This window comes from Rhineura floridana, chromosome 4 (genome assembly GCF_030035675.1).
Source record: "Rhineura floridana isolate rRhiFlo1 chromosome 4, rRhiFlo1.hap2, whole genome shotgun sequence".
NCBI classification, from domain to species: Eukaryota; Metazoa; Chordata; class Lepidosauria; order Squamata; family Rhineuridae; genus Rhineura; species Rhineura floridana.
Window position 1 is genome coordinate 64,137,014 of NC_084483.1, and position 13,562 is coordinate 64,150,575.

Sequence of the window (13,562 nt, forward strand, 5' to 3'; positions counted from 1 at the left end):
TAATATATTATTGGAAAAATATTGTTTAAATGTTGGCCCCAAAATTTTAGGTAGTACCTCTGGGCACAGCAAATAAAACATACACATTTTTAGAGTGCAGAACTTTTCTAAAACCACAATCTCAGTTTTCAGCATGGGGTTCATAGAACAAAATCACTACCACAAAACGCTCTGTATTTCTAAAACCAGTGCAGTTTTTTGCAATGGAACTCTCTAGTAGTGGTGGCGCTTACAGCACTGTTATCAAGGTATGAGCCCCTCCACCTCATTTTCTACCAAAAAAACACTATCTAAAACCTATGGGAATCTCACTACTTTGGTTTAGTTGCTGTTGCTCTCAATAGGACATAAAATTCTGCAGTCATAGAAAACACAGACAAACATGGTCTACATCAACTTTCTACTTAATATGGATAGGCTCCTGAAATATAAAGCAAGGCATGAAAGTTACAGTGATGCTACAGCAGGACCTTTAAATCTTGGAAAGGTTTTAAAAGCTGTTCAACTTTGACAACTACTAGCACTGTCTATAGATTCTGAAATATTCAATGTGTATAAAGTAGGATTGCCAGGTCAGAAGCATCCCAAAGTCTGAGATTTTAGGGGCGGGCCCAAGTGATGTCACGGGGCGGGCCCAAGTGATGTCATTAAGCATGATACATTAAGCATCAATCACAGTTGCTTGGAGTGTACAATTAAAAAAAAATCTGACTGGAAATTAAGCTACACATCTTAGCTAAAAGATGGAACCTGGGTAGGGAACATTTAATCTAGCCTACTTGCTTTCGGCAAGAAGGGTTAAGTGCTTTCAGGCCAGGCCAGTCACCAGAAGGCCACTGTAGGAAGAAAGGAGCCTAGTGTTGTGGAGATGTTAGATAGGAGCATTCAGGAGTAAAGATGGATGCCCCTGAAGGCTGCAATTCTACACACACGTACTAAGGGACTAAGCCCCATAGTACTCAATAGGACTTACTTCTGAGGAGATATAGTTTGGATTGTGCTGTTGGTAAAGCTTGACTAGGGATCCTCTGCAAAGACATCCATATCCAAGCAGGGTTGGCAACCCCCTGCCTGGAATGCCCTGTCCTTATCTTTTAATGTGGCTGCTCCAAACTTCTTTACAGATTTGACCCTTCACTTCAGAAAGAGGTCTGAGAAATGAGTAAGAGTAAAAAGATTCTCTACCCTTTCTGTCTGCATAGATGCGCTCTTCCTTTCCCTGCGCCCAGAAGCAGCTCTGGGCCAGGTGGGATGTAGTGTCATCTCATAGAGGACACCCTCCCCTTTCATGGGGTGTATGATTTGTCCTGGCCCAGGGCAGATTTTGGGGTGGGCACCCCCAATTACTTATTTTTTCTGTATGTCTTTTTCTGCTTTGATTTTGTATAGATGCCCTCTTCTGTGCCCTGTGCCCAGCAGAAGCTCTGGGCCAGGCGGGACGCAGTGACATCTCATAGAGGACACCCTCCCCTTTCCTGGGGTATATGCTTTGTGCTGTCCTAGAGCAGATTTTGGGGTGGGCACCCCCAGTTACTTATTTTTTATGATTTTATGACATCATTATGTATTTATGATAATATCAGAAGCCTGATGATTTTGATTGCATAAATGTATTGTTATTCTTGACGGGGAGAGTCCCCCGATCACAGTGATATATCATACAGGGTACCCCAACATATATTTTGGGGTTCAGAGGCATGTTAAGTTTGGTTTGAAGTTGCTGTAGTTGTCAACTCTTCTTTTTTAGTGTTTTGAACTTTCAAGCAAATAAGGAACTGGGAACTAGGAACCAACTTCAGCGTCATATCAGTTAAATAGATTAAACAGTCGCAGGGGGGCGGCTGACGTTTTGGTGTATGTCTCGGGAACCAGACCACCTAGAAACTTAATTTTTTTTAAAATTGAAGCTGAGAGTCCGGAGATTAAGGGGTGTTAGCCGGAGAGCCGGAGGGGGCCCCCAAAAACTGGAGACTCCGGCTGAAAAACGGAGACCTGGTAACTCTAGTATAAAGGCATCTTCAGAACAGGGACTTTGCTCTATTTTATAGGAATACATCATACACTAGTCACCTAATCAGTGTTAATATAAGAGCTCTTTATTTATTTATAATGACTATAACGAACTACTTTAGACACACCTAATGCTTGCATGGCCTCAAGAGAATTTTCCCGTTTTTAAGTTGAACAATAGTCTATATCACATCCAGTAATTCGGGATTTCCAGATTACCTTGAACTAGAAAAATTTCTGATGCCCTAGAGTGTGATCTAGTTTAGCATGTTTATTTGACTTATATTTAGCAAGAACTTTTTTTAAAAAAAGAACCCAAAGTTAGTTTTATGTCCCAATAGTCACAGGTATATAAACTGAAGTATCTGATTAAGAATAAATACATAAATAAACCACACTAAAATGTGGTTTAAAATGTTATAGTCAAAACAATAGGATGTACTGCTATTCCATTGCATGAGATGAAACAAGAATTTTAGGCCTGATGCTGATTTGACTTGCAGAGCCAATTGGATAAATTCATAACATGAATTTTAGTTTGGTTTATTATATGCATTTGTTGTTGTTTTTACTGTTTACAAATCACTAAAGCACATTATGTACTCTCTAACATAATCTCCTGCAAAACACTAATTACAACTTAGAAACTGTGAAGCTTGAGTAATACTGTATTAGCATAAATTCGCTGCTACTAATGACTTGTATGGAACAATGGGTTTTTTGAAATGGAAAATTTTATGTGGCAAAATAAGTTACCTAGTGGCCTAGTCAACTCTCTGGGTAGTGTGGTACGGCAACAAGGCATCAGTTGAATAATAACCTCACCGAATTAATTAAACAATATATATATATATATATATATATACACCACTTGATTATAATAAAACCTCTAAGTGGTTAACACATCTTGGTAATAGTTTGAACAGTTAACCTGAAGAGCAAATTAATATATAACAGGAGTGAGTTGCCCAGTGGTTAGGAACCCTGACCTTGCCATTACCCCACCCTTCCAGGTTAGCAACAGTGACAGTGCTGCTGGGAGACTACTGCTGTGGCTCCGCTATCTAATATTTCAGGCTGCTCATGAAATTTAAGACAGGAAAATGCATCCAGCTAAACTCAGTTTATATTGTTTCCGTACTCAAGTCATTACTTAGCAGTAAAGCAGTTTCTCTGTTTTCAGTTCAGCTTCTGGATTTTAGGTCCACTGCAGCCCTCTCTATCTCAGCTTCTGATTTCAACTTGCTTTTTTCTTCAACAATGCTCTAACTAACTATATGTATCAGATTTACTTATATGCATTATATCTACATGCAATCCCACCATCTTGGTCAATCAGAAGGGTAGCAGAGTTCTGTTTTTCTCTCCCATAATTTCTTTGGTTTCTTTTCCCTCCTTTTATTTTTATGTTTCATTACACTCTTACGGTTCAGTTCCTTGGGCTGAACATATGACTCCAACTAAAAGCAACCATTTTGCAACCAAGAACACACGCATAAAATGGCTGAAACACTTTCATTCCTTCACAGAGAGGATTTATATTCTAAAAATATGCACTGGAAGCAGAATTATAATTTTCTAATCCTTAAGAGGGTAATGTCAACATCATGAAGTGACACTTTCCTGAAGTGAGAATGAAATAGGCATTAATGCTTAATATACTGTCAGTCCAATCTTACGCACATTTATTTAGAAGGAAACCCCACTGAGTTCAAGTAACGCCTGTGGCCTTAAGTGTCCAAGAGCTGAAAAACACTGGGCAACAAAGTAAATAAAATTCTTGTTTTCTTCAATACAAACTAAAAAATAGAAAATATCACAACAGACATAGTGTGGCACACACAAAGGAAAGTAAGTGCAATTGATTCCCTTTGCTGAAATGAACTGGGCAGCATTGTTGGGTTTTTTTATGTGGAAGCTCCATGAGTGAGGCAGAGCTTCAACAGCTGTAGGAAATTGATGGATCACGGTGACGTATGCACAAGCAGACATCAAAACACAAATAGGTTCATAGGCACAGAACTCAACAAAATCCAAGGCATGTGTCTACAACTTGATGTTGATCCTATGGGTTCTATCTAATTACATTATCGCGGATGTGGAGTGACTCCCACAAGCGCAATGGAACTTCCCATCCCTTTCCTACCCCTGTAGCATTCCCAAATCTGCTCAGGAGGGGGGGAACCCCTGAGGTAGATTTGGGGGGTGTGGGGGAGAGGAGGAAATGTTTTATTTTGCCTACAAAGGTTGTTCCACACATGCAACAATTAAGTTGGATACAACCCTCTGAATTTCAAGTATTTTTTCAGTCCTGATATATAGCCTGAACCTGTGCACAAGTGCTTAGAAGTCAGTCCCATTAACCTCAAAGGATCTTGCTCTTTAGTAAATGTTCATAGGATTGCAGCCATACACACTGTCTTGCCTCCCTTTTTTAAAAAAACTCCTTTAAATATTAGATACATTTATACAGCAAAAATAACTTTTTTCAAAATTACTCCATGAATTATTTATTGAAACACACACACATATACATACATACAATTTATTGCAGGTCACAAGAGGCCCCTGTGCCTCCTATGCACTGTACCCGATTCCTTCCTGCTCCCTCTTAACTCTTAGAATCAAGCCTGGTAAAAAATTCAAAACATCCAGTAATGGTTACAGGACCAACACCTAGTATCAGTGGATCCTCCTGATAGCTTAATTCTTTGTGATAACGTGTGCAGAGATATGTGTCTGGCAAAGCTTTTTTCACAGTGGTACCTACATGCATGAGACTGATATCTGGAGCAGGATCTGGCCAGTGCAACACTCCATACTAGAGATGGAATCCTTTCCTTTTTTACATTCTAATTTTAAGTGTGACCCTCTGGCAGTCTTAACAATCCAATTCCTTTTTTCTCTGAAACATTTTCATTTTCCAGCGGGGTTTTTTTTTTGGCTTTGCAGAGAATTATCGATATTATAAATTGCTATTTATTCATGAGTCTCCACTGGTATTGACCTTTATTCTGAACTCTAATTATTGCCTGTTTACATTCCTTTTCAAGTGCATTGCAGAGTGGATCATGGCAGATAATCAAGTCAGTGTCTTCCCCCTGCTGCTTACAATCAACACCTCATCTCCCCCTGTTGCTTTCTGTCTGTCAGTTACAATCAATCCTCACTGACATCAGTGAAAGATATTTCATGAAGAGCTCACACAGAAAGTAGATCAATAAAAGTATCACTCAGACTATTAATAATTTCAAAGCAAATTGAAAAAAACAAATCAGTAAAAAAGAATGAATCAGAAAACAGCTGCAGAGAGTTGCTGCTTCAAAATTCTCTCTGCAAAGACAGAGAAAATCAGAAATAATAATTAATCTGATGGCAAATCTGATTATTGCAGAAGCGGAGCCCACTGCTACTCAATACGCAGCATCCAAGGTCCATTCACTGCAAGGATGGAGAACCTGTAGTCCTCCAGATGTTGTTGGACTCAAACTCCCATCAACCCCAACCAACATGGCCAATAGTCAGGGATAAGGAAAGTCATAGTCCAGTGACATCTGGATGACCATAGGTTTCTTAACTCAGATTTACAGGTACAAAAAGGCCTCAAATACTAGTCCTTGCGATCTAGATAGTGCTTGAAGTGATTGGTCTTAATCAAAAACATGAAGTACGCTTAATGTACTTTTTGTTAGATAAATAATGTATTAAATTAGGACTTTAATCATAATAATTTTATGAGTCTTAATCAATTACTCTATCAATCTAATGTGCACACAATAGTGCAGAAAAGGGGTGTAGTCATCCAGGGTCTTGTGGGGTCTAAGATCCTTTACTTTTTTGGAAACAGGGTCCGAGCAGAATCCCTCTGTCTCCAGTGTCCTACAAGGCAATCAGCATGAAAGGGGAATATGCTAGCCACTGAGAAGAGTAGAAGAGTTTTCTAACTTGCTTCTTTCCTGCTGATTGGAGCCAATCAGAGTGAAAGGAGGTGAGTCAGCCACTGAGAAGACTCTTCTCAGTAGCTAACACTCTCCTCTTTCATGCTGATTTGCTCCTAGGGACATCTGTTGTTGTGGGGGAAGGCTTTCTCAACACACAACAAAAGAAAAAAAGGGGGAAGGTGTGCAGCTGTAACTTTCCTAAAGGGACCCTGTACTTCCGAATTGGCCACTACATGACTGGCGCAGATGGTACCCTTTTGTGTGCAAAGGGCCTCTTCCATATGCAGAAGGACTTTTTCTGACACAGCACAACAGAAAAGAAAATGAAAAAAAAAAGACGAATGCTTCCATTTCCAAATGGCATTGCACAAGGTTTCATGATTCATGCCAGCACAAAGTTTTTCCACATCATACAGTATGTTCTGCTAGCACTTGCACAACAGTTCACGAAACAGCACCTCTGTCCGCTCACCTTTCTATGGATCCGACCCCATATTTTTGAAGCAAGAAGCATATTTTCTTTGTTTTTAGAAAAGGCATTCCTCTTGTGTGCGTGAAAAGGAAGAACACTTCTTGAAACAGGGCTTCCTAATGCAGTTTTTATAACCATATGTATGCTAACTAAATAATCGGGGGCACCATTTTAATTAACAGATTTTAATCAATGAAACACTGTTGATTTTCAAATAAAATACAGCTTAAGATCTCATCCTTTTGGAACTCCCTCCCACAAGATCTACGGCACGCCTCTTCCCTAAATGTATTCCGTAAAGCCTTAAAGACCTGGCTCTTTCAACAGGCCTTCGGGATTTCCGGGGAGGGTTAATCGCTATGATTGGAATGCCTCGTACCCTGTATTAGTATTGTTCTCGCTGCTGCATTGTTTATATTGTATTATTGTATTTTTGTATTGTGTTTTAATTGCCTACTTGTACGTCGCCTAGAGTGGCCATCGGCCAGATAGGCGACACATAAATTAAATTTATTATTATTATTATTCATCCTACCACCTCAGAAAATGCTTGAAAGGACGTTTCACTGAAACCAGTGGTCTGAATCCAGAGTAAGTTAGTTGAAAGGTTCCATTGAAATCAGTGGGTCATTACTTATCATTTAACTCAAAACCCACTGATTTTAATAGGGACCAAGCCCAACTAACTTTAACCTGGACCCAATCCAATGTAATTTACCCCTCAGCAACTAGTTTGGGGTCTGAGAATCATAATGCAAGTCACAGCACATTTCAATTACAAGCTTTTACTTCTTTTACATTTGTACAAAACTGCCTTCCAATCCTTAAACTGTTGTATCTTTAGTTTTGTTCTCATGTCAAACAACTTTAAACACCATGTTTACAACTGTACAATCGTTTCTTTTTGAAAATGCAGACATTCCATCAAAATTTTCATGGTAGTTTTGTAAGGACTGGGGGGCAGGTATCATGCACAATGCTGTATTCATGCCATTATCCTGGGAATATTTCATTCCCAGCATTGCAACATCAATAAGTGCACCCCAATAAAAAGCAACACTGATAAAGTTAGGTGAAGTTTTAAAGAACAGCAGACAAACATTGGGAGAGGGCTGTTGCCTTTGTGCCATCTTTGTGGGCTTACTAGAGGCATCTGGCTGTCCCCTGTCAGAAACTGGATGCTGAACTAGGCAGTGTTCATCTAATCGATCAAGGCTCTCCCTATGTTCTCATGTGTCTGTCTACTCCCAACTCAGGCCTCTGTGGCTCAAACTGAGGTGTTTAGAGAGCCCATTTACTCCTTATATCTCCTCATGAACAGGCAGCACACATGAGGGAAGAGTAATCTGTTGGGGGGGTTGCTGCCTTTTATCTGCTTTATGTGGTTTATTATTTTATAGTTGATTATTGCACAGTTTCTTTATTCCACAGCTTGCACCCTGTGCTGGTATCTGTATAATAGCAAGTTATAAATACTTCTAATATACAAATATTTGTGAATGTAACAAGCAAGCCGGTGGAAGAGGATACCATCTGACACTCAGAGCCAATGATTTTCCACTTCTGCTTTTATTAATCTCCAGCTCTTAATCTGAACAAATTGTTTCGATGTTTTTGTATTGTTTGACCTATATTTTTGTATACTGTATATTTTTAGATTCTTCTGTAACGTTGAGTTTCATTCTGGAAAAAAAGCGACTATTATTATTATCAGTTTTACGAAGTGCCTTTTTTTATCTAGCGCCAACAAGCTCAGCTAATAGGCAGTTTACCAACAACAACAACATCTTCACCAATAAAATACCTCAGTGGAGGTGTGGACAGAACAAAACCAAAGTGAAGAGGTCTGCTTTTGAAGTAGAAGGGAAGGTGCTCAGTCCAAAAGTGGATGTGCCCCATCCAGAGGTGACAGTTAGCAGGCCTGAACATCCCAACTCTAACGATAACTTTAGAAGCCTCACTGCTTTCAACAGGCCTCACTTTGAAATTTCTCAGCAAGTTCAATGGGTTTTATTTCAAAGTATTTATTCTTAGGATTGGGATGCTATACTGTAAACCTTAACAAGTTAGCAGCCTAAATATCCTTATTAATTCAGAGAAGTAAGTCTTATTGAGCTCCATAGAACTTACTCTGTTGGGAGTGTCTGTAGGATGGCAGCCTGAGTTGTGAATGCTATGTAGGTCTTTACACTGCTGCTCTTCTGGACAAAATACAAGGAAGCAGGGCCTCAATCCTTTTTCTGTCACTGCTTTCATAAAGCTCCCAGAGTTAACCCCCATTTTACATGTACTTGCATGCTACAGTTCTAGGCACACTGATAGAGACAGTGTGGTGAAGTGGTTATAAAGTGTTCAGCTATGACCTGGGAGACCAGGGTTCAAATCCCCACTCGGCCATTAACCTCACTGAGTGACCATGGGCCAGTCACTGCCTCTCAGCCTAACTTACCTCGCAGGGTTATGGTGAGAATAAAATGGAGAGAGGGTGAACTATGTATGCCACCTTGAACTTCTTGGAGGAAAGGTGGGATATAAATACAATAATAAATACATAAATATTCTTCATTTCACATTCAGGAACTCCTCCATCCCAGAGAGAGATGGTTTTTATGCCATTCTGGGATGAAAATTTTGAAGATGGTGGGAGACCTTTTTCATTATTTTCTCTGGTTTAGAATAACTTTCCTTCTCTTATTTATTGGTTATTTATGGTGTGATGAATGATTATTTAACAACTCTTTTTGCACACTTTTTCTATATTTATAGTAATTTTTTTTAAAAGTTTGATTCGGCTTCAGCTGGCCTCAAGATGGCACTCCGGGGGGGGGGGGCAGAGACTTGACGGACAAAGCCACAGGCCCCTTCACCATCTGCTCACTCAGGTTCCAGGAAGTCAACTACTGGGGGGGGGTGGATGGAAAGCAGGGGTCAGGAAGAGGAGGGGCAATAAGGCCTGTTGGGCTCCTACCCAGGATATTACCCCCTTTACATGATTGTTGTACAGCAGGCAGTGAGAAACTGTGGCTCTTCAGAGATTGTGGGACTCCAACACCCATCAGTTCCAACTAGCATGGCCAATGACCAGTCCAGCAACATCTGGATGACCACAGATTCCCCATCCCTGCTGTACAAGATGGCTCTGCCTGCTATAAAGCTTAAATATCACTGTGGGAGTTGATATTCTCTGGTTGAAAACCTTAAAAACAATTCAATGTGCATACTTTACTACTGAAACTTCACACACACACACCCATTTAAAGATAACAGTACAATAGCTCAGGTTGCTATAAAAATTTTAAAAAAGAAACTGCTCTTAGCTCCGACAACACATATCTAAAAGCTACAAAAATGGGTGGAGTTGAGTTTAAAGAACAGTAGAGCATCTGAAACCGCTGGCCTGTTCACAAATAATACTAAACCACAGTTTATTATAACTATGATTAAAGTATGGTTTATTAAACCATGTCTTGGCATTATATGTGAACCCTGCCCAGCAATACAACTATGGTTTGTTTACAGCCAACAAATCATGATTTGAAGCCATGGTTTACTGCTGACTTACAAATCTTAGTTTAGCTTTTCCCAACTTGTGGGTCCTCAAATGTTGTTGGACTACAACTCCCATGAGCCCCAGCCAGCATGCCCAATGGTCAGAAATTATTGGAATTGTAGTCCAGCAACATTTGGGGACCCAAAGATTGAGAAGGCTGTCTTAGTTTCTTTTATGCATAGTTTGGCATTATGTGTAAACCCAGCACCTTTCTTTAACCATAGTTTGTTGGATCACCACATCCTGGACAATCACCAAACAAAGTAGACAAGGAATATACCACAAAATCCAAACGTAAAATGGAGATCTGAAGCTACAACTACAAAGGCATGCGTTAAGAGCAGCTGGGAAACAGAGCAAACTTTGGTAAACAAGCCATGGTTTGTCTCATTGTGTCTGGGACAACTCGTGGAAAGCTCATGGTTTTATGTGTGAACCAGGTCACTGTCTGTCTCAAAAGAAGCTGCACACACTTTTTGCATTTATTGTCACCTAAACAGGCCTGCAAATGCAAGCTGAGAGTGTTAAAAGTACATTTCTCTTTTACATACTGTATAGCAAATCTATTTCCACAGGGTTAGACATTGGGACAGTAGTCCAGGGCCCTACTCTGAAGAATGAGCTGCAGCCTCCCTTCCCACAAAAGCAGCATGGCCGGCAAAGCAAGGTAAAACACATTACAATCTAAAGAGGGTTCCATCGTAAGACCATTAAGTCCAGAGTCTAAAATAGCATAACTGCACCACTGTATTTTCATACGTCACATGACAAGATTTTGGTTCCTCTTTTCTTACTGGTCAGTGCAACAACATAACTCATATATTTTCAGAATGACCTCAAAAGGTTGGCGTCTTTCAACTTTGATGATGGTGCATTCATTTTGAGCATTATGTTCTGAATCATAGAATAGTAGAGTTGGAAGAGGCCTGTAAGGCCATCAAGTCCAACCCCCTGCTCAATGCAGAAATCCAAATCAAAGCATACTTGGCTATAAATCCCCAACTGAAACTCTAGTTACCTAGTGCTAATTCAATATTTTCATGAAATAACAGTACAACAGACAAACACCCATGTGAAGGCCTAACTGGAGGAGCTTAGAGCTCTACATTTTGTTCTAGTTTGGTAATCAATAGGTATCTCTTTGCACAAATAGTTTGTACTTGTCTCTTCCAGTCCATTGATGATGACTAAAACTTCAAAATGTATCTAAATACCATTAGAGTTGAAAACCCTAACTCCACATTTCTATACTTCTTGCAATAATGACGTTATCTGCATTCCATATTATTCGCCGGGGGGGGGGGGAGTGGAAAAGGAAAGGACACAAGCTGTGAGATGTAGCCAAAGCACACAAAGCCAGGAAATGAGTTTACTTTTTTTGGATTTGGATTTACTCTTCCTTTGATTAAAAGCATATACTACAGCATGTTAATTTCAAACTTTTTAGCTGCTCAGACTTTAGAAAGCTACAGAATAAATTGGTACCTTTGTCCAGAAATCAATTTCTATAGAACTTCTGTAGAATTATTCTCTTTTGTGGCCCTCCAGATGTAGTTGGCCTCAAATTCCCATCAACCCCAGCCAGCATGGCCAATGGTCAAGGGTGATGGGAGTTGTAGCTCAACAGCAGCAGCATCACACATGCTTAGGTTTAATTAATGGACTTGCACACTTTTTAGCATATATCCCACTAAGTTCCCAGCCCCTAATTTACTCAGGGCACCATTTTGGGTAACAATCTATCACACATTTGCTTGGATGTAAACTCCATTGATTACTTCCAACCAAGCATGTGGAGGACTATAACCTCCGACCACTGTAGCTTTCCAAGCTTGTTCCAGGAGAGATGCAAAGGGTAGACCAGTTCTCTGACAGAAAATTAAAATACCTTGAGAAGTTGACAAGGAACATACCACAAAATCCAAATATAAAGGGGAGACCTGAAATCTATACTCAGAAAATAGTAAAGTACAGCGGGAACAGAAAATCCCAGCACACTTCTGCTGGAGAAGGAAGCACTGAGGCAAAGGAAAGGAAGAAACAAGAAGGGGGTGGAATAAGGCTTAATAAAACTCTCCAAGCCAAGGGGACAGCAAAGTCTCTTCTCTCCTCCCCTTCCTCAGACTCAAGGGTGCAGAGCTCCTCCCTGTTGTCCACAGCAGTCTCCCTTGGTGCTCTTTAGAAACTCTGTTGTTATTGCTGCCACAGTATGTAAGCAGATCCCCTCCACCACCGCCCGACAGCCTGTGCTGCACTAGGCCCTGTCTATTCAGCCTCCTCTCTTGATTGACACAGGGAGCTGGTACATACGGGTCTGTCACAGGAGGCAACCAGAAGGGTGTCGTTTGGTCTAAATATGGCTTTTCTCCTCTCCTCTCCCCCCCCCGCTTCTCTCTGTCTCTCCATGTTACCTTGGAGTCATCATCATCATCAAGGCTGCGAGGGGGGGGGGCAAGCCAGGGACACAGTTCCCCAAAAGGGAGAGGTGGGGGCGCACACTCACAGACACACAGTTTGCACAGCCTATTGGACGGGGTCGGCAGGCAGCGCACTCTTCCCAAGGAGGGAAAAGAAGGGAGGGCAACGCTGCAGCCGCAACGTTTCACGAGCGAGGCACCCAAGAGTTGTGGCATGCCGCTCCTATGCAAACGGACAACTAAAGGTGTAAGGAAAGGCGGAGGAACGACCCAAGCACAGAGTTGGTTGTTGTACGCACGCACGCAATTAAAACATGCACCATATATCTAAACCCAGAGGTACATGTATCAATAGAGAAATTTCGAACAACCCATTTGCCTTGTCTTGCAACAGGAAGTTAAACAACAGCCCTAAAGTCATGAACGATCCGCAACCTCCCAAAATAATATAAAATCCGTGGGTTGCGCCTGATTAATTACTATATGTTGGCTACAAAAAGGTTCTGAATTGTATATTATTTTGCATTTCCTCCCCCCCCCAACTGCGATCTGATTTCAGCAGGGGGCGACCTTAATATATACGGGGAAGCCCTTTACCTTTCTCTTCGGCATGATGTCGCTTCTGCGGGCAGTCAAAGTAAAGCGAAAAAGAAGCGACTGCCGCTATTGCTTCCTCGCTTGCTGCTATTGCCGCCGCACAAGCGCAGATCTCTCCGCTGGCGGCACCTCGCGAAAGCTCCACAATCCACGTTGACCACAACGAACAGCAGCCGGGACGCCGATTTACCCTTCCGCTGGCTCAAGCGGCGGCCTCCACCCGCTAACGCCAGGGATCATCCACCTAGTCTATGGAGACACAAGGAGAAGCATGCGCGCGGGCGTGTGTGTGTGTCCACGCGGGGGAGGGAGGTGTGTGGGGGGGGAGTACAGTTCTTCTGATTTGTGATTGACTCCCCAATTCGGTAGCCCCCACCTCCGCGGCGAGGGAATAAAAGACTAACGAGGGGGAAGTCTTTGCGGTTCAGAAGCAGGATACGCTGGCCAGGTGACAGCTCCCGGATGCTTCCCATTTGGAAAGTGGGGAGGTTGGCACGGGCGGCGGCGGGGGAATAGAACCCAATCATTCTCTCCCTGACTCCATCTTCCCCAAGTAGGAAAGGATCTCCCTCTTT

The 13,562-nt window shown here is 41.5% G+C and overlaps 1 protein-coding gene across 3 annotated transcripts in view; it reads right to left on the reverse strand.

The window, feature by feature from the left end:
• HMGN3 (high mobility group nucleosomal binding domain 3) overlaps positions 1-13,348 on the reverse strand; it is a 51,419-nt gene extending 38,071 nt beyond the window's left edge. For 2 of the 3 annotated variants that reach the window (XM_061623189.1, XM_061623188.1), the window contains exon 1: positions 12,988-13,340. In XM_061623189.1, coding sequence (XP_061479173.1) covers positions 12,988-13,002 — 15 coding nt within the window. In that variant the 5' untranslated portion in view covers positions 13,003-13,340. Of the gene's footprint in view, positions 1-12,987 lie in introns of all 3 variants that reach the window. The other variant, XM_061623187.1, reaches the window with a different exon arrangement.
• Between the last annotated feature and the right edge of the window lie 214 nt (positions 13,349-13,562).